This window comes from Falco biarmicus, chromosome 16 (assembly GCF_023638135.1).
Source record: "Falco biarmicus isolate bFalBia1 chromosome 16, bFalBia1.pri, whole genome shotgun sequence".
NCBI classification, from domain to species: domain Eukaryota; kingdom Metazoa; phylum Chordata; class Aves; order Falconiformes; family Falconidae; genus Falco; species Falco biarmicus.
The window spans coordinates 10,727,969-10,755,039 of record NC_079303.1 but is presented as its reverse complement, the minus strand read 5'-3'; the positions used below and the strand labels follow the sequence as shown (position 1 = coordinate 10,755,039).

The 27,071-nt window shown below is 51.4% G+C and overlaps 2 protein-coding genes across 2 annotated transcripts; both read right to left on the bottom strand.

The window, feature by feature from the left end:
- Nucleotides 1-1,793: 1,793 nt before the first annotated feature.
- On the bottom strand, nt 1,794-4,994 carry LOC130159882 (T-cell activation Rho GTPase-activating protein-like). The gene is made up of 6 exons (XM_056361912.1): nt 4,691-4,994; nt 4,304-4,465; nt 4,110-4,219; nt 3,705-3,900; nt 3,423-3,479; nt 1,794-1,883 (listed from the first exon to the last, which is right to left on the bottom strand). Exons 1-6 carry the CDS (start codon nt 4,838-4,840, stop codon nt 1,794-1,796), a joined length of 765 nt encoding a protein of 254 aa, XP_056217887.1. The 5' UTR covers nt 4,841-4,994.
- A 188-nt stretch (nt 4,995-5,182) lies between these two features.
- On the bottom strand, nt 5,183-27,024 carry LOC130159881 (T-cell activation Rho GTPase-activating protein-like). The gene is made up of 9 exons (XM_056361911.1): nt 26,721-27,024; nt 26,334-26,495; nt 26,140-26,249; nt 25,735-25,930; nt 25,453-25,509; nt 8,533-8,591; nt 6,844-6,963; nt 5,838-5,922; nt 5,183-5,218 (listed from the first exon to the last, which is right to left on the bottom strand). Exons 1-9 carry the CDS (start codon nt 26,868-26,870, stop codon nt 5,183-5,185), a joined length of 975 nt encoding a protein of 324 aa, XP_056217886.1. The 5' UTR covers nt 26,871-27,024.
- Between the last annotated feature and the right edge of the window lie 47 nt (nt 27,025-27,071).

The following is a 27,071-nucleotide window of genomic DNA, read 5'->3' as shown; positions in this document are numbered from 1 at the left end:
TTGCTATGTTCTGATTGTATGCAGAACTTGAACATGTGTTTAATTTTTCTGAATAGATTGGCGACTCTTCCGCATCTCTTTCTCTGGCCCAGCTTATTAAGGTATGTTTAGATGTACTTTCTTGTGAAATAGTGGTTGTAAACCTTACACTGTGCTCTCTAGCTGGATAACTGCTGTAATATGAGCAAAACATTAATTGTTAATAATTCAGAGTGTTTATCCTAACTTTAAAATGTGCGTATACTTTGATACTATCCTGTAGAGAGTAGTTCCCAGCTTGGGAAGATGGAAGGGGAGCACCTTATTGGCCTCAGTGTAATGCTGCAGTATTACTCATCTGCAAGACACAAAGAAGCAGCAATTCAGAAGCTGTTTACCATTTTTCATACGACCCGTTAATTCTTCACTGGAACCTAACACAATTTTTACAGAAGAATTTAATTGGCTGTAAGTTATGGACATTGCTGGGGCCTTTGCAACAGCCAGAACAGACGTGTTTCTGGAACATGGGCAATAGCATGGCTGTTTTTGAATTTCTAGTCATTACCTAACCCTATGTTAGGTATGACCTAACCCTAAGTCTGATACTTAACGTTGACACTTTACCTTGAGACTTAACCCTGAGATTTAACCCTAAGACTATTAAGCATTCGCTAAGACTTAACTTTAAGATGTACCATTAAGACTTAACCCCAAGACTTAACCTTAAAGATTTAACCTTAAAACTTAACCTTAAGATTTACACTCATGATTTAACCCTAAGACTTAACCTTATGACTTAAACTTAAGGCTCAACCTTAAGACTTAACCCTGAGAATTAAGCCTAAGACATAACCTTAAAACTTGACCCTAAAGTCATAACCCTAAGACTTAAATTTTAAGACTTAACCCAAAGAGTTATCCCTAAGACTTATCCCCAAGACTTAACTCTTAAGGGTTAACCCTAAGACTTAAACTTAAGCATTAAACTTTATAGTTAACCCCAAGACTCAATCCATAAGTCTTAAACTTAAGAGTTAACTTTAAGACTTAACCTTAAGACTTGACCTAAAGACTTAACCTTAACACTTAAATATTAAGACTTAACCCAAAGACTTATCCCTAAGATAAATTTTAAGACTTAACCTGAAGACTTAACCTTAAAAGCTAACCCTAAGAATGAAGCCTAAGACTTAACCCTAAGATATAACCTTAAGCCCTAACACTAAGACTGAACCTTAAGACAGGCCCTGGGCCTGAGCCATCTCTGCAGGGATGAGGCCTTCCTCGGCGTCCGTCCCTCAAACCCTCCCTCCGGCCCCCACGATCCGTCCCTAAAACACTTCCCCTCTGGCCCCCAGTCCCTGCTGGCCCTGAAGGCCGGCCACAGCACTTGGTTTCAAGCCTGAGCTGGTCATGTCATGGCTGTTCTGGAATGTGGTACAGTGAAAGAAGAGATTGAAATGGCAAATGTTCCCCCCCAGAGTGGTCCCATGCTGGCAAAGGTTGTCCGAGGAGGTTGTGGGCTCTCTGTCCTTGCAGATCTTCAAAGGCCAAGGGCACACAGTTCTCTGCAACCTGCTCTAGATGAGCGTGCTGGAGCAGAGGGCTTGGCCCAGAGGACCTCCACGGGTCCCTTCCAACCCCACCCTCCTGTGTGGCTCTGTGCTTTGCTTTTCCTCCTAAAGCTCCTCAACTCAGCCCCGATGCCCGCTGGAAAGGGTGCTGGGGCAAGGGATGATCCCAAACTCCTCCCCGAGGGTCCTTCCCAGCACAAGAGCTCCCCACTCCGGAAGACACGATGGCAGACACGGTCAGGAGAGGGAAAAGATTCTTTTATTGTCAACACCAGCTGCGAGGGCCCAGGAGTCACAGCGGTTCAGCCGGTGAAAGTCAGTCAGCACCTGCAACGACAGAGTCAGAAAGCTCTGCTAAGCCCCCAGAGGCAGGAAGAGGCAGGATTTGGTTCCCCCTTCTTTGGAGGACACTGTTTCTGAGGAATTCCTCATGGCCCAGAAGGGAGAGCTCTTGCTGGCCTCCACTAGGGGCCTTCTCCCCAGGGGTGACCTCCCTAGGGAGCTGTGCGTGCGCAGGGATGCTGACAGTGCCCCTGTGCCACGCAGCAGGGCTCGATGGGGAGCCCCTGGGGAGCTGCCGTGGGGCTCATCCCAAACCCTGCTCAGCACCAGCCCTCGCCGGCCCTTGCCAGCCAGCTGGGCTGACTTAGGGCCGTGTTCAGACTCGGGAAAGATGGGCAGCCGCGCCTGGTACGCACCTGGCCTTCCTGACGTGCTGCACCGTCCTGAATTTTCTCAGGTTTGGGCCCGCAAAGTCATTTCCTCTCTTCTCCGTTTTATTTTTGCTGTGCTGTCCCTCTCCTCTGCCCAGATTTCTTTTCTCTTTCTTTGTCTCGAGTTTTCCTTCTCCTGGTGGGATCCTGAAAAACTTTCCACCCCACAGCGTGATGAGAGGGGGAAAGCCCCAAGCCCCTGCAGTGAGCTCTCAGGTCAGGCAAGGGGAGCTCTTCCTACCTGGTTTCCTGGGGCAGGCTGGTCAGTTGTTGCAGGCATGCCGGGGACTCTGCCGTGCCCTCGGGGGTGGCTGGAGGCAAATCTGGAGGTGCCTAAACCAGAAACGTGGGAGGTAACGGGTGGCAAGTAAGGGCCTGGGGTAGTGAGGGCCTGACTGCCAAATTGCCATCTTAGCTCTACAGAGGAGATGCTGGCTTGCATCATGCACATTTTGCACAGTCCAGCCACTGCAGCCTAGACTTGATGAAGCTGCGATGGAATAGGATCTGAGCAAAAGCCCTCTCAAGGTGACAGCTACTCCCTTCTGTCCTTTTGTGGGTGTTTTGTAGGTATGTTTTGTTTGATGAAGCAGATCATACTTCATGAAATGCATTCCAGAAACAGCCTTTCCAGTTTTCCTTAACACGTACCACGCTGGGGGGAGAGGAGGAGCCCCAAAGGCACAAGAGAGCGGCTGCCAGGAGGAGGCCCAGCGGCTGCTTGGCCTCCTGGGAAATTACTGTCCCACTTGAGACATGTTGTCCCAGTGTCTGTGGAGCTGCCGTACCTCTGCCGCTTTGGGCCCTGCCCCTGTGTCTCCCCCAGCTCCTCTGTCGATGTCCAGCAGAGAGGCGTCTGCATCCAGAAAGGCTTCTGCCGGACGCTGGGTGTCTGCTGTGCCTGCAGGGCCACTTTGCTCTTCGCACTGCAGCTCTGGAAAGCAAAAGCACGTGCAGCAGCGCGACTTCTTGGAAGTCAAGAACATCTCAAGCAAAGCCCAGCCAAGCCCTACACCGCTTGTCTCCTCAACGTTGAGGTTTCTGGCATCCCGAGCCCCAGTGTCTGTGACAAGCCTCAGCCCCTCCTCCTACCTGTGCGCCTGTCCATGGGTGCTGGCACCTCCTCGGCTGATGGAGGGGAGAGGCCGGCCACCTCCCCCCCAAAGATGTCCCCGCAGTTTTCAATGAGGAACTCCACCAGCACGTTCACCTGCAGACATGAAAGCCTTGGTCTCAAGCCAGGTGCCTGCAGACATGTCAAGCAGCCTTTCCCACTGCTGACCCTTTGTCTGCGCAGGTGGCTGCGGCTGGGGGTTGCTCTTCCAGGCACCCAGCCCACCAGCCCTGGCTCAAGGGAGGAGGCAGCCAGGGACCTCTCAACAGCCAAGCTCCGATGGGCCGGGAAGGCAGCAGCCGGCTGCTGGGTAGGGCGTACCTTCTCGGTCACTGCCAGCATGGCCTGCAGCGGGAGCAGGTCCTCGTTGGGTGGGCTCAGCAGGTTGGGCCCGATGCAGATGGCCAGGTTGCTGCAGCTCATTCTGCTGGTGGCTGCGTTGTGGCCGATGTGCTGCAGCAGGGCCATCAGCCGCTTCAGGAGGAGGAGATTGGCCACAGGCAACTTGTCAGCCACCCTGAGGGAAGAGGAAGACAAGGCTGATGAAGCAGAGGGTGCCCACAGCCGTCCCTGCAGCTGGCCCCAGGCGGGTGGGAGCCAGCAGCCGTGTTGCACAGCTTTGCAGCTGCCCGAAAAGACAGCTTTCTGAGGAACCCATGCCTTTGCAGGCAGGTCCCAGAACTCTCCCGGTCCCTGCTCAACAGGCCGGCGGCTGCCCACACTTACGCTTTCAGCTCCTCCACCTTGGCCTGCTTGCTGGCCCTCTCCATGGCTGCCATCCAGTCCTCGTAGAGGTCGATGACGAGGAGCTTGGTGGGGATGCTTCGCAGGAATTCCTGCAATGCCAAGGGCTGCAGGTGAGCCTTTGAACGCTGCAGGCCAGCCAGGAGCTCCTCCAGCTGCAGCTCAGAAGCGCTCACCTTCAAGATGACGGCCAGCAGCAGTGCAGGCTGGCTTCCCACATCGACTTCCGTGCCGCGGTCCAGGGCCTCGCGTAGCTGCCGAAGTTCTGTGCCGCCGGCAGCTCTGCGGAATATCCCCTCCGTCGTCGGTCCTTCCTGGTGCAGGACAGCCAGCAGCTCCTGCAAGAGATGCAGGACAGTGGCTTGGCTGAGGAGCTGCCCTGCAGCAGCGGTGGCCATGGCCAGCGCTCTTCCCCAGGCTGGGCTCTGTCCTCCTGCAAAGGGGCTGGGAGCAGAGAAGCGTGAGCCATGGGCAGAGAGCCCAATTCCCCAGTACCTGGAGCCAGGGGACACTGCCTGTGGACTGAGTGGGGGGCTGGGGACCCCGTGTCCAGGCTGGCTTACCTGGATGGGCCGGGGCAGCGTGTTGTCCTCCCCACAGAGGGCTGCCAGGGGCTGCCCAAAGAGCGCCCTGCTGCAGCCGGAGCCCGCCTGCCCTGGTGCCTGGGCAGCGGCCGGGGTGCGCCGTAGAGCAAAGGGCCAGGGCAGCCCCATCCTCCTCCTGCTGCTGCTGCTGCTCCCTCCTGCTGCAAAGGAAAACAGAGTAAGACGCCATCAACGGAGAACCCCAGGCCAGCGGTCCCAGAGCCTGCCCTGCCCTGCTCTGTCCTGCCCGCAGCGCGATGCTGTGTAGTGCGGCAGGACAGGCAGGGAGCCAGCAGCTGGAACCGTGGCTTTGGCCCAGCAGCTGTGGCTTGGAGGCTGCCGAGAGCTGGTGTGCCACCAGGACAGCCTGTCCCAGCCCTTGCCCTGCCCTCCTGCAAGCTGTGGGCAGCCGCAGAGGCTCTGTGTCCTGCAGAAGCTCATGCAGCGGCCGCTCTCCAGCAGGTGTCCTTGCTAGTCCAGGTGCTGTCCTCCCGTGCGGTGCCCAACCTGCATGGCGACACTCAGGGGACAAGTGAGCACAGTTCAATCCACTGCAGGAGGCTGCCTTTCTTTCCCAAACTCACCTGGCTCGTGGCAAAGTCCCCCTGCGTTTGCAGATGGGGCCGTCGCAGGCCCTTGCTTGGGATGAGCCTGCAAGAACCAAGAATCGGGCTGCGCTTGGAGAGCAGCCCCGCAGCAGAAAGGGCCAGCGGCGAGCTGCCCCCCGGCACCAGCAGCCTAAGCATGGCAGAGCTGGGACCCTCTGGCCTCCCAGGCTCTCTGCCCCGTGCGGCAGGTTTCGTCCCAGCTCCGCCAGCCAGCCAGTACGTACCAGCATTCCTGGTGTCTCCCCAACCCCCTCTGCTGCGGAGTGGTACTGTGGGAACCCCCGCCCTCCTGCACATGGTCACCCCACTGGCTGCACATCCCAGCACAGCCAGAGATGGGTGCAAGGCAGCCATTCTCACCTCTGCCTGTGCCTCCATCAGCCTCTCCAGGCTCCTGGCGCGCACTGTCCTCCACTGGGCGGGAGAGAAGGAGGGGAAGAAGGTGAGCAGCCATGGGTCTGCTGCTCGGCTGCAGGAGCAGTGCTTGGGGACAGGGCCCAGAGCAGAGAGACACTCACGGCGTGGCGGCGGCTCAGCTCCTTCTCCAGGAGCTTGATGGATGTTAGGCGGGTGACGCGGGCTCCCGTGTGTCCTTCTGGTGTCCTGTGCACCGGGAAGGGAGAGGGAGAGAGCTGGGTGAGCCCCAAGCCGTCTCTTGTCTCTTGTCAGGCAGCTGTGCGCGAGAGCTGCCTGCAGCCCCAGGGGCACCTTCCCCAGCTGGGGGCTGTGTTCCCCCGTGGGCCCAGCTTCTCCTGGAGCACCCCCCCCCCCGGCTTACCCCAGCAGCGTGGCCACCCACAGCTCCTTCAGTGCCTGGGAGCTGCAGAAAGAGAGGAGAGACAGCGTCAGGCCCTGCTGCCCCCAGCCCTGGGCAAAGGTGGGGGCCTGCACAGCCCTGCCCCGTGGGGCAGGACAGAGGCGCTGTCAAAGCCCTGGGTTGCTCTGTCCTGCCTGAGCAGCTGTATTTGCCCTTCCCTTCTGGGGGCCAAAAGGTGACGAGGGGATGCAGGATGGGGAAGCATCCCCCATCCCTCCCTCCCTGCCACCGAGCTGCCTGCTCCCTGCCCAGGCTCTGCACGCAAGGCAGAGGCCAGTCTTCACGGGATGGCGTGGGCACGGCTGGGAAGCTCTCCTGCCCGACCACGACTCACCCAAAAGTGGCAATGCAGGAGCCGGTGGGCCAGGCGAGGATGACAGAGGTGCTGTCCTCATCGGTGCCTTGCTCCTCCTCCTCCTGTCCCTCCTGCCCCGCAGCCTCCTTCCCGCTGCTGAGCACCCACAGCTGGTCCAGGGCCAGGCAGAGCTGTGGGCGCAGGCTGGTGCCATGTCTGCAGAGAGCAGAAGCCGGCCCTGAGCTGGAGGGGGGCTCCTTGGGCTGGGTCCCCACGCGCAGAGCCCTGTCCCCCACCTGCCCTTGGGACGGACGTTGGTGCCTCCAGCACCGAGGGGCCGGGGCCTGGGGCTGGTGCCAGGGTGTCCCTGGGCCGGGGCTGGGGGGAAGGATCTGGGCTCTGAGGGTCTTACCGCAACTTGGCGACCACCAGTTCCTTGTGGAGGAGGAGCAGGCGCCTCTCGCTCCTCTTGCGGCCCCGGGTCAGCCGCACGTCTGCGCTCAGCACCGGCTCGGCATCGCTGAGAGCCTCCCTGCAGAGCAGAGAGTGGCGGGCATGAGCAACGTCAGTGCTGCGTGGCCCAGCTGTGCCCGCGTGTCCCCGAGCCCTGGGGGAGCCCACCTGGAGCTGCAGCAGCAGCTGGCCTGGCCCATCCTGCCCGGGAGAGGAGGGCCCTGGCCGTGCAGCGAGGAGGGGGCCCAGCCGGCGACGGGGAGGCTGGGAAGCGGGGTGCTGGTGCTGTGGCAGCGCTGCTGGGCCAGAGGCTGCCTCCTGCCAGCGCCGCTGCGTGCCAGCACAGCTCTGCCCTGCTGCCTGTGGTGGCCGTGGGCTCCCCGTGACCAACGGTCTGAGCCCAACGGAAAGTGGGCGGGGCCTGCGGGGGCGGGGCTGGGGCCCTCTCCAGTATGGCCGGCCCTGCCTTGCCCGGGGGAGCACCGAGCAGGACAGGGCAGGGGGCAAGGGCCACCTCCCTGCGCCTGCGGCCAGCGCTTTCACCTGGCTTTTTGACAGGGTCCCGCTCAATAAAAGAAGCTGTTTTTCCTAGAGATGACCATTGTGGCTAGAGGCAGACTCCTCTTGGTGGAGGCCAGCCTAGCCGTTGGAAGGCCTCTGGCACACAGGCCGTGCTAGGCCTCAGGCCCCAAGGCGCTGGAATTGGAGCAGGCCCACCGGGAGGAAAAACTTCCATTTTTACCAAAAGACGGGGGGACTAGCAGCAGTAAAGAGCCGCTCGGGTCCTGCCAGGCGCCACAGGGAAATGAAAGGTGTGGTGAGCTTCGGCAGGAATTGTGGTGCCCCTGGAGCACCACCCTTGCTTGGGAAGGCTTTATCCCACCTGGGTGTTAAGGCTTCACCCTTGGCGATCAGGGCTGGATGAGCACCACCCAGGAGCCCCTGCCCTGTTAGCCATGACCTTCACCCAGCCGGTGGCCAACACGGCCAGGGGCGAGTTTGTGGGGTAGGCCATGACCATGGCAAAGAAGGGACCCGTAGCCAGCTTTTGATGGCCCGTGTCTGGTTTCACTGTTGACCCTAAGCAATGCCTTGCTCCAAATAGAAGCGATGCAGAGAGTTACACACCCGCCCTTTTCAGGAAAAATGCAGGACATCAGAGACATGTAGCAAGTTCTCTGCTGGCTGTTGTACACTGCAGCAAGAAGCAGCGTGGGTCCAGTGGCTAATGCTGGAAGGGGAATTCAGCACTTCTGGGAAAGGGATATAAAGGCACTCTTGTGGGCCAGGCTGGGATTGGGGAGGCTGGGTGGGTGTCTGGGGTCCCAGCTTTCCTGCAGTGCTGACTGTGTGCCTGCTGCTTGTTCTTCCCTGCAACGCCGGTTGCATCCACCTGCTGGGGCTGTGCTTGGGAAGGGCACCGGGGGTGAGCAAGCCCATGGGAGAGGGCTGGGGGGAAGCTCTTCTCCAGAGATCTACCAGAAACTGTCCAGAGCATCCGAGAGGATGCTCTGTGTGACAAGGGAAGGTGCCCGTTGGTCCAATGTATGGAGCCTGCAGGGCTCCCATCAGGGTCCTTTGACCTACCCGTCCTCCAGCCAGCAATCCAGGTGCCCCTGGGGGGTCCCATGTTGGTCTCCTGAGGTACCCTTTAGCCCCGGTGAAGGTGTCATGCCTCAGTGTGTGCTTGCAGGGCATGTTTCCTTCCTGCTGACAAGGGCGGAATTGCAGTTAAATGCCCCTGGGCGATCCCGAGCCAAAAGCAGATTTTTTTCTATGGGCCACACTGCTTTGCAGTCCATGTGTGTGGTTCAGCTCCTGCATGGGAGCTGAGGACACGAGGTGACCTAGCTCTGAAGCTGGCCACTCTTGCTCCAGGCAACTCCAGTTGCTTGCGTTTTCCTTCAGCTTCCCCAGCCTGATGATCTCCACTGTCACCTCCTCCCTGTCCTACAAGAAGTATCCCTCTCCAGGCCATTAGGACAGTGGCACAGCACTCAGAATCCAGATCACTGGTAGAGAAGTAGGACAGAGGAAAAGAGAAGTTCTCCTTTGAAAGAAATCCTTGTTTGTCCTCCTTTAGCTACCAGTGGATGAAAAATACGGGGACAGAATTTCAGGCCAGCCACAGCACTGGCTTTCAAGCCTGAGCTTGTAATGTCATGGCTGTTCTGGAATGTGGTACAGTGAAATGAGAGATAGAAATGGCAAATTTTCCCCCCCAGAGCGGTCAAATGCTGGCAGAGGTTGTCCAAGGAGGGTGTGCAGCCTCTGTCCTTGGAGATCTTCAAAGGCCAAGGGCACACATTTCTCTGCGACCTGCTCTAGGTGAGCGTGATGGAGCAGAGGGCTTGGCCCAGAGGACCTCCACGGGTCCCTTCCAACCCCACCCTCCCGTGTGGCTCTGTGCTTTGCTTTTGCCCTGGCGGAGATCTTCAGGGACTTTGCGTTCCATTTTGTGTTGCCTTAGGGCTACAATGTGCTGTGGTTTGGGGGCAACAAGGTTATGGTATGCCAGAGGTCAGGCGAGTTAGTGTCAAAGTGTGTTATTGTTATGGACAGAACCTGTGTTTGTTGGCCCTGTGTTCCTGGGGTTATGGCATTTTTATCATGTGTTCTGTGTGGTGATTTTTTTTTTTGTGGAGAGTGCCTTTTTTCAGCTATTTTGCCTTTGTAGGGTTTGCATGGGGGCCTCTGGTTTGTGTACCAAGTTTCTTCTGGTTGTTTTTCTGCTGTGCTGGTGGACGGTGGTGTTTTTTTCTGTCTTGAAACCATCGTTACAGGCCTAGTATATCTCCTGCAGGTCAGGCAGTGTCACTTCTGGTGTGGTCTGACTCATTTCTGGTGAGTTGGTAGGTAGGTATGGAGGACTTGTGGTCCCTCCATGGAGGATGACTGCTAGAGGACTAAGAGGCAGATCTGTGGAGGGGTGAGAGGACTGCTGGCCCATAAGTAGTGACTGTCAGAGGACTAAGTGTACTTGAATTTACGTGGGCTTCCAAATTCATGGTTGTTTCTCCTGCCTTGCGGAAGAGCCATGGGAAGTCACCAGCCACACGGAAGGATAAAGGGTTTCCCACGGCTACGTGGCTTTTTGGGTTTTGCTTTTGAATAAGAAAGTCCTGTCTCTACATGAGTAGAACTATAAACGGTCAATTTTGCCAACTTTAGAAAGCAGGGAGCAGCACTTTTCTGCTGTGCCTCACATGGCGGCCAGGGCACGGTGAGAAACAGCAAGTGAGTTTCTTCCTGGAACCTTCTTCAGGGGAGCAGTGCTGCACTTGTCAAGGTGAGGGGTTTTTTGGCTCTATACGATTGCAAATGTGAGGGGTTCATTTTCAGAACACAGCTATTAGGGAGCAGAACATTTGTGCTGTGCCTCACATGGCTGCAAGGACAGAGTGAGAAACAGCAAGAAAATTCCTTCCTGGCACCTGCTCCAGGGGAACAGTGCTGCCCTTTCCCAAGATGTATTTTTTTTTGGCTCTTAAGGTCTGCAGCTCTGAAGGGTCAATTTTGCTCACCACAGAAAGCAGGGAGCAGAACTTTTGTGCTGTGCTGTTCCTCACATGGGTGCCAGGGCAGGGTGAGAAACAGCAAGAGGATTCCTTCCTGGCCCCTTCTCCAGGGGAGCAGTGCTGCCCTTTCACAAAGTGAGCACTGGTTCTGCATGAGTGCAAAATGTTTGGGTCAAATTTCTCACCACAGGAAGTAGGGAGGTGAACTTTTGTGCTGTGCCTCACATGGCTGCCAGGGCAGGGTGAGAACAGCAAGAGAATTCCTTCCTGGAACCTTCTTTATGGGAGGAGTGCTGTACTTTGCCAAAGGGACTTTTTTTGGATCTTAACGACTGCACCGCTGAGGGATTAATTTTTGCTCACCACGGAAAGCAGGGAGCAGCACTTTTGTGCTGTGCCTGACATGGCTGCCAGGGCAGGGTGAGAAGCAGCAAGAGAATTCCTTCCTGCCACCTTCTCCAGGGGAGCAGTGCTGCAGTTTGCCAAGGTGAGGTTTTTGGGCTCTGCGCAATTTCAAAGGTGAGGGGTCCATTTTCTGACCACAGAAGGCAGGGAGCAGAACATTTGTGCTGTGCCTGACATGGCTGCCAGGGCAGGGTGAGAAGCAGCAAGAGAATTCCTTCCTGCCACCTTCTCCAGGGGAGCAGCCCTGCACTTTGTCAAGGTGAGTTTTTTGGGCTGTGCATTATTGCCAGTGTAAAGGTGTCCAGTTTCTCCCCACAGAGAGCAGGGTGCACAACTTCTCTGCTGTGCCTGACGTGGCTGCAAGGACATGGTGAGAAGTAGCAATAAAATTCCTTCTGGAACCCTCTCCAGGGGAGCAGCCCTGCACTTCCCCAGGCCATGTTTTTTGGTTCATGGTTTCCCAGGCCATGAGTTCAAAAGTGCTGTGTCAATTTTCTCACCAGAGAAAGCAGGGAGCAGAACTCTTGTGCTGTGCCTCACATGGCTACCATGCACGGTGGGAAGCAGCAAGAGAATTCCTTCCTGGTACCTTCTCCAGGGGAATTTCCCAGCTCCCGAGGGACTCCTGGCACTGGCTGCAAGGGGGCTCCCAGCCGAAGGGTGGGCCTGGGTGTTGTTGGGGTGTTAATTGGTGATGTCTCCTTTCCTTAGTCACGTTAACACTTTGGGATAACAAATGGATGCTTCGCTCCTGTTGCTCTTTTATCATATCGCTCACAGTAACTGCCACTGGTTCCTTTTATCATATTGCATGCTATTTTCTTTTATTGCAATATAAGAAACTGCATTTGATATATTCCATTATGTGATATACTTGATAGATTTGATTATATTTGATGTGGAGTTCAGCTTTGCTGTCTATCCAGTCAGCCAGCAAAACAGAATTTGATGTAGTCGGCAGCATACGAAGTAAAACTCTCTCTATTTAGGAAAAAAAAAAAAATGTTCCTCGACTTGCTGTTGTCAGGTGGGAACCATTGCCTTATGGTGTTTGGGCCAGAGTGGTCTGGTGGTGCTGGGCAGTTGGGCCATGCCAGGGACAGAGGTTGTGGTGTCTGGCGGGACGTTTGATGCCACTGTATAGATTCCACTGTGTATACGTTTATGTCCAGGGATTCTGTTAAGGGAAGGCTGCTGGCTCGGCAAAGGGACAAGATGTCTGAGCTCCCCGGTTACCACGCTCTGATTTGCTGTGTAGCTCTACGTTAAACACACCTGCGCACAAAGGTTAGGCCAAGCTGACTCTCTAAAGCTGTTAGAAGTGACGAATTAAGGGACCTCTCATGCAGGGAGTCAGCCTTGAGAAGGATGGGGAACAAAGAATGGATGGGGAAAAGATCGGCGTTCTCTTCAGTGATGCAGAAAGAGCCTCTGGGTGAGGACGTTGTGGTCGCAGGAGGAGACAAGCCGATAAGAGTGCTGCGATCCGCAGAATGTTGGTTGGAATTCGGACAAAGGTAATTGTTGTGGGGGGAGATCGTGACCTCTGACTCAGATAGCCCCCCGAGAGAGGGCAAGGCCCCGCTTGGGGAGCACGGGGAGCTAGTAAAAAACCTCAGCAGTGCTGTCTGAGGGTGTGTGCTCGTTTGCATTAAAGCAAGCAACTTGTAACCCATCCCGTGCCTGACTGAAAATGCATGTGTAATGCGCTATGAGTGTGCAAGTGCTCTGCTGTCCATAGTGCGTACCCTCGAGGAACTGGGTGAGCACGCTCAGAGGAAACATTCCCCCGTGCTCCCAGCACTGCCATAAAGAATGCCGGCCTTCTGAAACTTGCAAGCAAGTCTTAGAGGGTTTTTCTCCCTGACCGACTTTATGGTATCATTCCCACCATACTGGAGAAAGCAAATCTTTTTCTGTTTGGTGGTGAAAGCAGCTTGGGGAGCGTCACTGAAGTGCAGCACTTTTTTAACCTCAGGTCTAAAGTGCCACCGGTCCTACCGTGGAATACATCCTTCCTCAGGCTTTCAGCAAACGGAAAGGATGCAACAAACCCACCCCACTAAGACGTCCTGCGCTTTTTTTATCTTCCCTGGAAGGTGGGCACATGACCCTGTTGGGCCATCTGTGCCACCTGCCTGGGAGCCAAGATGGTGCCTTTGCATTTCAGGCTAAGCACTTACCTTCTTTTTTTTCCTTTTCAGCGACTTTAGAGCCACCCTTAGGGAGGCTGGTTAAGCTGGTTTATGTACAGCTGGTCACCAGTGGAGGGAAACGGTAAGCTCCGCTATTGCCTCTGGTGTTTACTTGTTACCTTGTCGCTCGTTTGAGTGATCTTACCGTGCCCCGGCAAGCAGAAGCTATCACGCCACTTTAGGCCTTGGTCTAATAGTCATGCAAAGCAATACTGAAAGTCATTCTGAGATCTGGAACAGGCCCCAATGTGCATTTTATAAAAGTGCATCTTGGCTGCTCTTTATCTTTGCATGGGTTTTTTTCCCGTTTCTCCAGACTGTTGAAGCTCTGAAAGGCGCCAGTGAGCTGCTCTCCCTCAGTTTGCTCCTTTGCCTTTGGGGAGTGCGGTTCATGTTTTCTTCATGGCTTTGCAGAGGAGAAAATCCATAAATACACCACCTTGCTTTTTTCACCTAAGCTAATTTCAGAAACTGCCTCCTTTAACTTAGACATGAAACTCTTCTTAACCTCTTTGTGCACTTGTAGAAAAGCAGGGTGGGGTGGGGGTTGGGGGGTGGGGGTGTCTTCAGGAAGTGCCCGCAAAAGAGCCTGTGGGAGACCCTGTCCCTTGACTCACATGTGGGGTAGTGAAGAGCCTGAGAAAGTCATGGGTGTTTTGGTGTTCACCAAAGCAGGTTTTCGGTTTGGTTTTTTTTTTTCTTATTGTCTTGTTATCTCATGTAGCTTATGCCACCAGGTAGTGACAGCCCGGGGGTGACAGGAGGGGACAGCAGGCAATGGCAGCCTGGAGGGTGACAGGAGGGGACAGTAGGTGGGGACAGGCCTGGGGGGGGGGGTACAGGAGAGGACAGCTGTTGGGGACAGCCTGGGGGGTGACAGGAGGGGAGAGCAGGTATTGAAAGCCTGGCGGTGACAGGACCTCAGGCGCCAGATCAGGCCGCGAGAGGCTGAAGGCGACTCACTGCGACCTGCAGGTCACCAACGCCTAGACCATGGAAGGCGCGTGGGGGCGGCAGGCGCGGGATGCGGGGACCGGCCGGCTGGCGGTGGCGCAGGTGGCCAGTGAGGCGATTGGGCCGCGGCCGGCAGCGGTGACTTGTGCTGGGGCCTCAGAGCTGCTCTTCCGTGGTTGTGCGCTGGCAGCTGGCGTGAGGGCTGTGTGCGCAGCCAGGCACAGCAGCGTACGGGGTCGATGTGCGGCACCGTGCGTGGAAGAGGTTTGGTTTCTGGGAACCCTTCTAGGTAAAACGATAAGGAAATGTGGGACAATGCCTTGTAATCACAAACCTGCCAGATTTCTTTGAAACCCGGCAGAGAAGGCTGAACGTGATAGAAAAGGAGTGGATGGCTAATTGGAAGGGGAAAAAAGTGGGTTTGGTGACTGAAATTTGTCTTCAACTACTTTTACTCCACCGCATTGCCAAAGTGGCGCTTGGCTGCTGCAGAAACTGCTCAGTAGCAACGTTTTGGATCAAGAGTGTATCTGTGAGTGAGAATCTATGCAGACCCTGGAAAGCCATCTTGTAGACGGGTGTTCTGTCTCAAGTATACTTGGCATTTCTTGCTAATACAGCTTCTTTGCTACGCCAAAGACATTTTCATTCAGATGTTATTGAGCATCATTTCTTCGTTTCTTTCAAACGGTGCATTTTTTTCCTGGTACTGCGTGTTAAACGGTGTCAGGGCAATACTGAAGTTTTATGGCAGATCACTTATGGTGAATATACCTAGAAATGTTCTTCGAGAAGCCCTAAGTTCTTTTGAATCTCAGAAATGGTGCTTGATTCTCAGAGACGGTAATGGTTTCGTATTACTTAGCGTGCTGTTTCAGTTTGGTAATCTACCATCTGGCAAAGCTTGCATGTGATTAAAGACTTTGGGATATGACAGAAATAAAAAGACTTGGAAACCGTTGCCATTCCTTAAACATTCAAATTTTATCGGGTGTTTTGTTTTGGTTTTTTTCTTTTTTTTTTCCTGTGGTTCTGTGACATTCTCACAACAGTCTTTTCTTTACAATGTGTACTCATAGGTTTTTTCCCTCTTCCTGTTTGATGTATTAAAACTTAAACAGAATAACATGTCTGCTGCGGTAACTGTAACTTTGGCCCTAGCCTTTCAAGTGGTTGGACCTAAGCACGCTGTTTACCTGCAGATAGGTAAAGTATGTTCAGGAGAGTATCTGTGAGGAGACTTAACAGCACGGTGTTAGGGGTCTTGGGGGTGTTACGGGATCGCGTGTCATACGGCGGTAGAGATAGACATGCAGGTAGAGGCAGATGTACAGGTTGTGACACAGATACTTAGTGGAACTTCTGTAAGGGTGTCTTCCCTGTGAAAAGGCAAAAATCCCCCAGTGGTTGTCAGAGCAAAGCTAAGGAATACATTTCAGTGTCATACACATGTATGCGAGATTTTGGGGTTTTACACACAACCGTGAATTTCTGTTTTTATTGAACAGCCTCTACGTGCTTAAAGTCACCTTCAGAAGATGAAGGAAAGAACTCGGCCAGGATGTTCTGCCTAAAGGGGGTTCTCGGAGATCTTCCCTGTGGAGATACGGTCGTGGGTTTTATAACTTGGTGCAGGAGTCCTGACTAAATGGTGACGTGATCTTGGAAAGACCCTTCAGTGAACCTTGAGTGAAGATGGCCAACTTGTTCAGATTTTTCGGGGCCGCGTGATCACGGAAATCTCGTAATAGCAGCAATGCTAATAGAAGCTAAAAGTAAACAGGATTTTAAACATCACTGGGGGAAAAAAAAAGAAAGAGATGGTGGACTCTCTTTGAAGATGGTGGGAAGGCAAAATGGATGGTTGGGATGTGTTTGAAAAGGTGGGAGGCAGGGTGGGGGTGTCCTCTTCCGTGCTCGCTGTTATAGAGACATGTTCTAGGGTTTTGTAAGCTAACAGGAGCAAAAGCAATGTAAGTGAGATCAGGAAAGAACCTCATGCTTTAGCAGACTCTGCTTTAGTGACTTTAGAGACCATTTTGCTGTTGGCATTGAAACGATTCCAAAAAAATGGAAAAGATTTTGCTGCTTGTGTTTGACTATCAGACCTGAAGATTTCTGGAAAGGTAACCTGAGACGATAAAAGCATGACGCTGTGTGTAAAATGTTGGGTTTGTATCTGTAAAGGGATTCCCTGAAGTGCTACGTCACGACATGTCAATATCACTCTTACAAACTGACTGATGCTTTCTCTGTATTGATGTTGTTTCCAGAATACACAGATGATAATGCCCTGATTCCGGGGAACTCATCGGTAACTGTTAGGGGAGTCCCCGTCAGAGGAGTTAAAGCTACCGGCAAAACAGACCTTGGGTAAGTAGCCATAACACGTTGTGTTCTTTGGGAGGGGTTTCAGTGCGTTCACCTTCTTTGTGGCGGTTAGTTTACGGAGGCATTCAGGTTGTATCTTTCTTGTTAAAGCTGCTGTTAAATTGTGTTGTGACAGGGCAGATTTGAAGGTGTCTGTCCCAAAGCAGACTTAGATTTTTCAGCCTGCTGGGACGTGGCATTCAAGCTCCAACAGTGGTAACTGTTCAGACGTTTGAATTGGGTTTGTTCTTGGGCTTGGTTTTTCTGAGAGTCAAGTTCTCCATCCTGTTTCCTCTATGCAGAGAGATTCCTTATTGTATGCTTTTGCTTTTAGTGCTTTTAGAGTAAACGGAGAGACACATTGCAGTGTGAACCGGTGATTTGTTCCCATCTGCCAGCAGTCCGAGTCTCCGTGTTTGACTGCTTCCTTTGTCTGGGGGAGGGGGGCAGGGTATTCTTACACCCCAAAGGGGTGTGTGTGTGTGTGGGCTGCATGCTGTCTCCAGAGGAAGGACTGAGAGTGGCCAGCTGGCAAACCATGCAAACAAGAAGTTTCATTCTTAAGTGCTTCCTATTAGATTCCTAAAGACAATGTCTATGTCGGGCAAGAGAAAAAGAACAACATCCTAAAGCGTATTGCCTTTTGTGCCAGGACGGTGAAGGAACAGTTGATCTTTTCCAAACCTGAAGCTCAGAAAGCAGTTGAGCACATTCCCAAATGTTAGTAGTTACCTTTCTAAGTTTGTTTTCAGCCTAAGCTGCTCTCTGTGCTCCAGGTATTACTGCTGTATTCCTCAGATTTATGGAGGACAGAGAATCTGATTACAATTGCAGATACTCAAATGTAAGCCTGACTACAGCATTATCGCCGTCATCGATGTATTCGTCCAGTCCAGTTCTGTATCAGCTGCATCAGCATGGTTTGAATGGTCATGTTTTCAAGGCTTCTTCAAGACAGACCTCTCCTCCACCATCAGTAGATACTATTGACTTGTGGTTTTGCCATGTCTTTCTAATGTTAGTTCTCAATACATAAAGTGTACTGGCGAGTTACAGCGTGTCTCAAACAAACAGTACCGCGTCATCCTAGTACCCATGAAGCATCTGCAAGCAAAACCCCCTGAATTTATGTGGCTCTCCTGTAAGCTTTGGGCATATTACTGCAGTAGGTGTTGCAGTGCTTTCAGGCGCTGCCAAGGCTTTCTGGATGCCACAGCACTGTGCTTCTAAACATGGCCTGGTTTGGGGGGTTAATTTAGATGGGGATGCTTAGTGCTGTCTTGTCAATATCGCCTCGGTTTCTGGTTGGATGGCACCCTCTCCTGGTTTTGGAATGCTGCCCTAAAATGAGAGGCTAGGTGCCCCTAGCATCAAAGATCCAAGAAATACCTGCCCGTGGGGATCAGGGATGTATGCCGCTGCTCTCCTAAAGTTGCAAATGGATCGGGCAGGTTAGCTTTCTCTTCCTTCAGCTGGAAACATTGTGGAAACAACTGGTAGAGTCGTTAGTGTTTGGGAATGATGAACGCATGGTGTCACGGTGGAGAGGCCTTCAGAAATGCGTTAGTCACCTTGTAGTATCTTCCTCAAGGCAAGTGGATGGAGAAACCATGGTGTGGTAATCTAAAGCGTTTCCTCGCACTTCCTCATGTTCAGGAGGTACGTGGCTGTACTTGCGAGCCTGGTGGTGGTGTAGCAGTGGCAGGAAGTATGAGCCTTTCTATTTGTGCAGGACTTGCACAGCAGCCTTTGGGTTGCCTCTGCTCGTGGGACGCTTTGGATGATGTATGAATTGTTTGTTAACTGATGGACGGTTGCATGTGTGATTCATGAGTAGCATGCAGGTACAGACCAATGAGTATGTGGAATCTCGGCAAGGGCTTGTGTGCCATAAGTGTTTCCTAAAATATTGTAGCATGTTCAAGATGATCTTAAAGCAAATTCTGGTAATCCAGGCTTTTTTCCTTATTTTTTTAACACAGGCCTCCTCGACCACAGAAAATCCTTGGAACTGCTTTCAGGTGATGTTTCTACTGCTATTGGTAGTCACTTTAGGCTAGAGGATGGTGGGTACCTGAACACAGTGCTTGGGCCTCCACAAAGAAGCACTTTTCTACAGACACCTGTTCTTGTTTTGTCAGGGGAGTGTAGAAACCAAAGTGCTCTATCTGGTACCTGTTTGTGATAGTGGGGCTATACAGATTGCCTGAAGGTGCCTTCATATTTGGATGGCTGACTATTTAAGAACAGAAAAGTGTAGCACAGTCTTCATCGTTTTGAGACTTAGAGAGAAGAAAGAAAATATGTGAGGACTTCTTCTTGCACTGCTGTATTCTGTATCTTAGAGTAATTGGGGACAAAGAAGGAATGGGATTTGGGGTTTTATTTCAGTTGCACTGAATGTACCAGGAGAGCACACTTTATGTATAGAAATAAATTTCCATATTCATAAGACTATCAGAACACGGTGTTTTGGTGCTCAGGTTTTATAAACTGTTTTCACGGCTTTATGTTGGTTACGAGTGCTTTATTTTAAGTTCTGATCATCTTTCTTCTTCTAGAAGTCAAACTGAGCCAGCGAGTAGAACATCAAAAGAGGTATGTAAAAACACAAGCTGAAACTTTTTTCTTCATGCTGCACCTAAGCCTAAGAAATGTAGCCTTGTACTAATTCTTTTATATATATAAAATATAAATGTTTTATATATAATATTTGTAATATATATATAAAAACATACTTTCCAGTGAAACACAGTGTTGTATGCTGTAAATCCAATGTATTTGATTCAGCATAGTGAAAACTGAGCAATGCCAACTTTTGCACGGTGCTAATGTGAGCAGTGGTATTTGTGCCTAGTAACGCATTGCATTTCGTACTGAATAGGCTAGAACATTTCTTGTATGACTGTGTGTTGTACAGATAATGTGGGCTCATTTTTAGAGCTTGCAGGTTCAAGGTTTGCACCACTGAACTTGGTGCCACCCTTCAGTACACCACCACTTTGAATTTACATTTGGAAAAGGGGCAGCATTTTTCTTCAGTTCAGAAAACACTGTCGTTCTGCTGCTAAGACATGAATAAGTAACGCGAGGAGATACTTGACTAGTGATGGCCTAGATCTCCATTTGGCCCTTGGGTGGAATGCTACGTGCAACAATGCATTTCAAAATAGCCCTCATAGTACAAACATTACTTTGTGGTGGTGTTTGGTTTTCATCTGTAAGTATAACTGCTTTTTCTTCACTCGAATGGTGTGAGGCATTACACGAGCTCTAGGTCACGGGATCTGATCACTTTGTAAGCTCTTAGGATAACTTAACCTAGAAATTCATGAACTTGGGGTCTAATGAAAGTAAATGAAAGACAGCGCAAAAACTATGCTGCGCTCATGAACCGTGCCTGTGTGCATTTAGAAAATGTTGAGCTATTAACTGATTAATTTATAAACTGCACTGGCAATGTTTCCTGTAGTGACACTTCCTTCTCAAATAAACGGAAATATTTTTTTTAGATCCTTTTGAGCTGAAAATGGACAGCTTCCTTAACCCTCCGTCTTTTAAGCAGTTGTGAGCATTTGGCAAGGGTCCCCCTCTGAGGTATCCTGAGCGATAGATTGATCTCAAGAGGGGTTGGTTACTTTAGTTTCTTCCCATTAACAACGTAGGCATACGTAAAGCTGTTTAAGGTTTGGACTTTGTTTTGAACAAATACAAATTCCACTGGCTTGGAGGTGGCTCTTTCAGTGATGCTCAGAGGCTATAGCGCAGGCTTTCATACAGCAGTAGGGGTGAACTCTTGCTATGTTCTGATTGTATGCAGAACTTGAACATGTGTTTAATTTTTCTGAATAGATTGGCGACTCTTCCGCATCTCTTTCTCTGGCCCAGCTTATTAAGGTATGTTTAGATGTACTTTCTTGTGAAATAGTGGTTGTAAACCTTACACTGTGCTCTCTAGCTGGATAACTGCTGTAATATGAGCAAAACATTAATTGTTAATAATTCAGAGTGTTTATCCTAACTTTAAAATGTGCGTATACTTTGATACTATCCTGTAGAGAGTAGTTCCCAGCTTGGGAAGATGGAAGGGGAGCACCTTATTGGCCTCAGTGTGATGCTGCAGTATTACTCATCTGCAAGACACAAAGAAGCAGCACTTCAGAAGCTGTTTACCGTTTTTCATACGACCCGTTAATTCTTCATTGGAACCTAACACAATTTTTACAGAAGAATTTAATTGGCTGTAAGTTATGGACATTGCTGGGGCCTTTGCAACAGCCAGAACAGACGTGTTTCTGGAACATGGGCAATAGCATGGCTGTTTTTGAATTTCTAGTCATTACCTAACCCTATGTTAGGTATGACCTAACCCTAAGTCTGAATTTTAAGACATAACCTTAAGACTTAACCCTATGACGTAAGCCTATGCCTTAAGCCTAAGACCTATCTCTAAGACTTAAGACTCAACCTTAAGGTTTAACCCTGAGAGTTAACCCTAACATTAACCCTAAGACTTAACCTTAAGATTTAAACTTGGGACTTAACCTTAAGACTTAAATTTAAAAGTTAATGTTAAGACTTACACCCTAAGGCTTAACATTAAGACTTAAATTTAACACTTAAACTTAAGACTTAAATCCTAAGACTTAACCCTGAGACTTAAACCTCAGACTTACCCTTAATACTTAACCCTAAGACTTAAAATTCAGATTTAACCCTAAGACTCAGTCTATAAGATGTAAACTTAAGACTTAACCTTAAGACTTAAATTTAAGACTTAACCCTAAGACTTCACCTTAGAACATTAAGACTTAACTCTAGACTTAACCCTAAGACACAATCTTGAGACTTAACCCTAAGACTTAACCTAAAGTTTAACTTTAAAACTTAACCCTAAGACTGAACCCTAAGACTTAACCCTATGACTTAAACTTAAGGCTCAACCTTAAGACTTAACTTTAGGACTTAACCCTCAGAATTAACGCTAAGACTTAACCTTAAGACTTAACCCTAAGTCATAACCCTAAGACTTAAATTTTAAGATTAATTCACCACTCATCCCTCTGACTTAACACTGAGACTTAACCCTAAGACTTAATCTTAAAACTTAATCCTAAGACTTATGCCCAAGACTTAACTCTAAGACTTAACACTAGGAGTTTACTCTAAGACTTAAACTTAAGAATTAAAATTTAGACTTAACTCTAAGTCTCAATACATAAGACGTGAACTTAAGACAACCATAAGACTTAGCCCTAAGACTTAAAATTAAGACTTAAATTTAAGACATAACATTAAGACGTAACCCTAAAACTTAACCCTAAGACTTAAGCTTAAGACTTAAATTTAAGACTTAACCCTGAGACTTAACACAAAGACTTCACCTTAGAACATTAAGACTTAACTCTAGACTTAACCCTAAGACATAATCCTGAGACTTCACCTTAAAACTTAACCCTAAGACTTAACCTATAGTTTAACTTTAAAACTTAACCCTAAGACTGAACCCTAAGAAACAACCTGACGACTTAACCCTGAGACTTAACCTTGAGACTTTACCTTGCGATTTAACCCTGAGGTTTAACCCTGTCTTAATGCTAAGACTTAACTTTAAGATGTACCATTAAGACTTAACCTCAAGACTTAACCCTAAGACTTAACCTTAAAACGTAACCTTAAGATTTACACTAAAAACTTAACCCTATGACTTAAACTTAAGGCTCAACCTTAAGACTTAACTTTAGGACTTAACCCTCAGAATTAACGCTAAGACTTAACCTTAAGACTTAACCCTAAGTCATAACCCTAAGACTTAAATTTTAAGATTAATTCACCACTCATCCCTCTGACTTAACACTGAGACTTAACCCTAAGACTTAATCTTAAAACTTAATCCTAAGACTTATGCCCAAGACTTAACTCTAAGACTTAACTCTAGGAGTTAACTCAAAGACTTAAACTTAAGAATTAAGATGTAGACTTAACTCTAAGGCTCAATACATAAGACTTGAACTTAAGACAACCATAAGGCTTAGCCCTAAGACTTAAAATTAAGACTTAAATTTAAGACATAACATTAAGACGTAACCCTAAAACTTAACCCTAAGACTTAAGCTTAAGACTTAAATTTTAAGACTTAACCCTAAGGCTTAACATAAAGACTTCACCTTAAAACTTAACCCTAAGACTGAACCCTAACGTTTAACCCTAAGATATAACCTTAAGACTTAACACTAAGATTGAACCTTAAGAGACAACGTTACGACTTAACCCTGATACTTAACGTTGACACTTTACCTTGAGACTTAACCCTGAGATTTAACCCTAAGACTATTAAGCATTCGCTAAGACTTAACTTTAAGATGTACCATTAAGACTTAACCCCAAGACTTAACCTTAAAGATTTAACCTTAAAACTTAACCTTAAGATTTACACTCATGATTTAACCCTAAGACTTCACCCTAAGACTTAACCTTATGACTTAAACTTAAGGCTCAACCTTAAGACTTAACCCTGAGAATTAAGCCTAAGACATAACCTTAAAACTTGACCCTAAAGTCATAACCCTAAGACTTAAATTTTAAGACTTAACCCAAAGAGTTATCCCTAAGACTTATCCCCAAGACTTAACTCTTAAGGGTTAACCCTAAGACTTAAACTTAAGCATTAAACTTTATAGTTAACCCCAAGACTCAATCCATAAGTCTTAAACTTAAGAGTTAACTTTAAGACTTAACCTTAAGACTTGACCTAAAGACTTAACCTTAACACTTAAATATTAAGACTTAACCCAAAGACTTATCCCTAAGATAAATTTTAAGACTTAACCTGAAGACTTAACCTTAAAAGCTAACCCTAAGAATGAAGCCTAAGACTTAACCCTAAGATATAACCTTAAGCCCTAACACTAAGACTGAACCTTAAGACAGGCCCTGGGCCTGAGCCATCTCTGCAGGGATGAGGCCTTCCTCGGCGTCCGTCCCTCAAACCCTCCCTCCGGCCCCCACGATCCGTCCCTAAAACACTTCCCCTCTGGCCCCCAGTCCCTGCTGGCCCTGAAGGCCGGCCACAGCACTTGGTTTCAAGCCTGAGCTGGTCATGTCATGGCTGTTCTGGAATGTGGTACAGTGAAAGAAGAGATTGAAATGGCAAATGTTCCCCCCCAGAGTGGTCCCATGCTGGCAAAGGTTGTCCGAGGAGGTTGTGGGCTCTCTGTCCTTGCAGATCTTCAAAGGCCAAGGGCACACAGTTCTCTGCAACCTGCTCTAGATGAGCGTGCTGGAGCAGAGGGCTTGGCCCAGAGGACCTCCACGGGTCCCTTCCAACCCCACCCTCCTGTGTGGCTCTGTGCTTTGCTTTTCCTCCTAAAGCTCCTCAACTCAGCCCCGATGCCCGCTGGAAAGGGTGCTGGGGCAAGGGATGATCCCAAACTCCTCCCCGAGGGTCCTTCCCAGCACAAGAGCTCCCCACTCCGGAAGACACGATGGCAGACACGGTCAGGAGAGGGAAAAGATTCTTTTATTGTCAACACCAGCTGCGAGGGCCCAGGAGTCACAGCGGTTCAGCCGGTGAAAGTCAGTCAGCACCTGCAACGACAGAGTCAGAAAGCTCTGCTAAGCCCCCAGAGGCAGGAAGAGGCAGGATTTGGTTCCCCCTTCTTTGGAGGACACTGTTTCTGAGGAATTCCTCATGGCCCAGAAGGGAGAGCTCTTGCTGGCCTCCACTAGGGGCCTTCTCCCCAGGGGTGACCTCCCTAGGGAGCTGTGCGTGCGCAGGGATGCTGACAGTGCCCCTGTGCCACGCAGCAGGGCTCAATGGGGAGCCCCTGGGGAGCTGCCGTGGGGCTCATCCCAAACCCTGCTCAGCACCAGCCCTCGCCGGCCCTTGCCAGCCAGCTGGGCTGACTTAGGGCCGTGTTCAGACTCGGGAAAGATGGGCAGCCGCGCCTGGTACGCACCTGGCCTTCCTGACGTGCTGCACCGTCCTGAATTTTCTCAGGTTTGGGCCCGCAAAGTCATTTCCTCTCTTCTCCGTTTTATTTTTGCTGTGCTGTCCCTCTCCTCTGCCCAGATTTCTTTTCTCTTTCTTTGTCTCGAGTTTTCCTTCTCCTGGTGGGATCCTGAAAAACTTTCCACCCCACAGCGTGATGAGAGGGGGAAAGCCCCAAGCCCCTGCAGTGAGCTCTCAGGTCAGGCAAGGGGAGCTCTTCCTACCTGGTTTCCTGGGGCAGGCTGGTCAGTTGTTGCAGGCATGCCGGGGACTCTGCCGTGCCCTCGGGGGTGGCTGGAGGCAAATCTGGAGGTGCCTAAACCAGAAACGTGGGAGGTAACGGGTGGCAAGTAAGGGCCTGGGGTAGTGAGGGCCTGACTGCCAAATTGCCATCTTAGCTCTACAGAGGAGATGCTGGTTTGCATCATGCACATTTTGCACAGTCCAGCCACTGCAGCCTAGACTTGATGAAGCTGCGATGGAATAGGATCTGAGCAAAAGCCCTCTCAAGGTGACAGCTACTCCCTTCTGTCCTTTTGTGGGTGTTTTGTAGGTATGTTTTGTTTGATGAAGCAGATCATACTTCATGAAATGCATTCCAGAAACAGCCTTTCCAGTTTTCCTTAACACGTACCACGCTGGGGGGAGAGGAGGAGCCCCAAAGGCACAAGAGAGCGGCTGCCAGGAGGAGGCCCAGCGGCTGCTTGGCCTCCTGGGAAATTACTGTCCCACTTGAGACATGTTGTCCCAGTGTCTGTGGAGCTGCCGTACCTCTGCCGCTTTGGGCCCTGCCCCTGTGTCTCCCCCAGCTCCTCTGTCGATGTCCAGCAGAGAGGCGTCTGCATCCAGAAAGGCTTCTGCCGGACGCTGGGTGTCTGCTGTGCCTGCAGGGCCACTTTGCTCTTCGCACTGCAGCTCTGGAAAGCAAAAGCACGTGCAGCAGCGCGACTTCTTGGAAGTCAAGAACATCTCAAGCAAAGCCCAGCCAAGCCCTACACCGCTTGTCTCCTCAACGTTGAGGTTTCTGGCATCCCGAGCCCCAGTGTCTGTGACAAGCCTCAGCCCCTCCTCCTACCTGTGCGCCTGTCCATGGGTGCTGGCACCTCCTCGGCTGATGGAGGGGAGAGGCCGGCCACCTCCCCCCCAAAGATGTCCCCGCAGTTTTCAATGAGGAACTCCACCAGCACGTTCACCTGCAGACATGAAAGCCTTGGTCTCAAGCCAGGTGCCTGCAGACATGTCAAGCAGCCTTTCCCACTGCTGACCCTTTGTCTGCGCAGGTGGCTGCGGCTGGGGGTTGCTCTTCCAGGCACCCAGCCCACCAGCCCTGGCTCAAGGGAGGAGGCAGCCAGGGACCTCTCAACAGCCAAGCTCCGATGGGCCGGGAAGGCAGCAGCCGGCTGCTGGGTAGGGCGTACCTTCTCGGTCACTGCCAGCATGGCCTGCAGCGGGAGCAGGTCCTCGTTGGGTGGGCTCAGCAGGTTGGGCCCGATGCAGATGGCCAGGTTGCTGCAGCTCATTCTGCTGGTGGCTGCGTTGTGGCCGATGTGCTGCAGCAGGGCCATCAGCCGCTTCAGGAGGAGGAGATTGGCCACAGGCAACTTGTCAGCCACCCTGAGGGAAGAGGAAGACAAGGCTGATGAAGCAGAGGGTGCCCACAGCCGTCCCTGCAGCTGGCCCCAGGCGGGTGGGAGCCAGCAGCCGTGTTGCACAGCTTTGCAGCTGCCCGAAAAGACAGCTTTCTGAGGAACCCATGCCTTTGCAGGCAGGTCCCAGAACTCTCCCGGTCCCTGCTCAACAGGCCGGCGGCTGCCCACACTTACGCTTTCAGCTCCTCCACCTTGGCCTGCTTGCTGGCCCTCTCCATGGCTGCCATCCAGTCCTCGTAGAGGTCGATGACGAGGAGCTTGGTGGGGATGCTTCGCAGGAATTCCTGCAATGCCAAGGGCTGCAGGTGAGCCTTTGAACGCTGCAGGCCAGCCAGGAGCTCCTCCAGCTGCAGCTCAGAAGCGCTCACCTTCAAGATGACGGCCAGCAGCAGTGCAGGCTGGCTTCCCACATCGACTTCCGTGCCGCGGTCCAGGGCCTCGCGTAGCTGCCGAAGTTCTGTGCCGCCGGCAGCTCTGCGGAATATCCCCTCCGTCGTCGGTCCTTCCTGGTGCAGGACAGCCAGCAGCTCCTGCAAGAGATGCAGGACAGTGGCTTGGCTGAGGAGCTGCCCTGCAGCAGCGGTGGCCATGGCCAGCGCTCTTCCCCAGGCTGGGCTCTGTCCTCCTGCAAAGGGGCTGGGAGCAGAGAAGCGTGAGCCATGGGCAGAGAGCCCAATTCCCCAGTACCTGGAGCCAGGGGACACTGCCTGTGGACTGAGTGGGGGGCTGGGGACCCCGTGTCCAGGCTGGCTTACCTGGATGGGCCGGGGCAGCGTGTTGTCCTCCCCACAGAGGGCTGCCAGGGGCTGCCCAAAGAGCGCCCTGCTGCAGCCGGAGCCCGCCTGCCCTGGTGCCTGGGCAGCGGCCGGGGTGCGCCGTAGAGCAAAGGGCCAGGGCAGCCCCATCCTCCTCCTGCTGCTGCTGCTGCTCCCTCCTGCTGCAAAGGAAAACAGAGTAAGACGCCATCAACGGAGAACCCCAGGCCAGCGGTCCCAGAGCCTGCCCTGCCCTGCTCTGTCCTGCCCGCAGCGCGATGCTGTGTAGTGCGGCAGGACAGGCAGGGAGCCAGCAGCTGGAACCGTGGCTTTGGCCCAGCAGCTGTGGCT

Coding starts and splice junctions, on each gene's coding strand:
- LOC130159882 (XM_056361912.1), bottom strand. CDS start 4,840: ATGGGGCTGCCCTGGCCCTTTGCTCTACGGCGCACCCCGGCCGCTGCC. Junction 4,220..4,303: donor TGCTGGCCGTCATCTTGAAG/GTGAGCGCTTCT, acceptor TTGGCATTGCAG/GAATTCCTGCGAAGCATCCC. Junction 3,901..4,109: donor AAGGTGGAGGAGCTGAAAGC/GTAAGTGTGGGC, acceptor CTCTTCCCTCAG/GGTGGCTGACAAGTTGCCTG.
- LOC130159881 (XM_056361911.1), bottom strand. CDS start 26,870: ATGGGGCTGCCCTGGCCCTTTGCTCTACGGCGCACCCCGGCCGCTGCC. Junction 25,931..26,139: donor AAGGTGGAGGAGCTGAAAGC/GTAAGTGTGGGC, acceptor CTCTTCCCTCAG/GGTGGCTGACAAGTTGCCTG. Junction 8,592..25,452: donor GGGACATCTTTGGGGGGGAG/GTGGCCGGCCTC, acceptor CCTTGTCAGCAG/GAAGGAAACATGCCCTGCAA.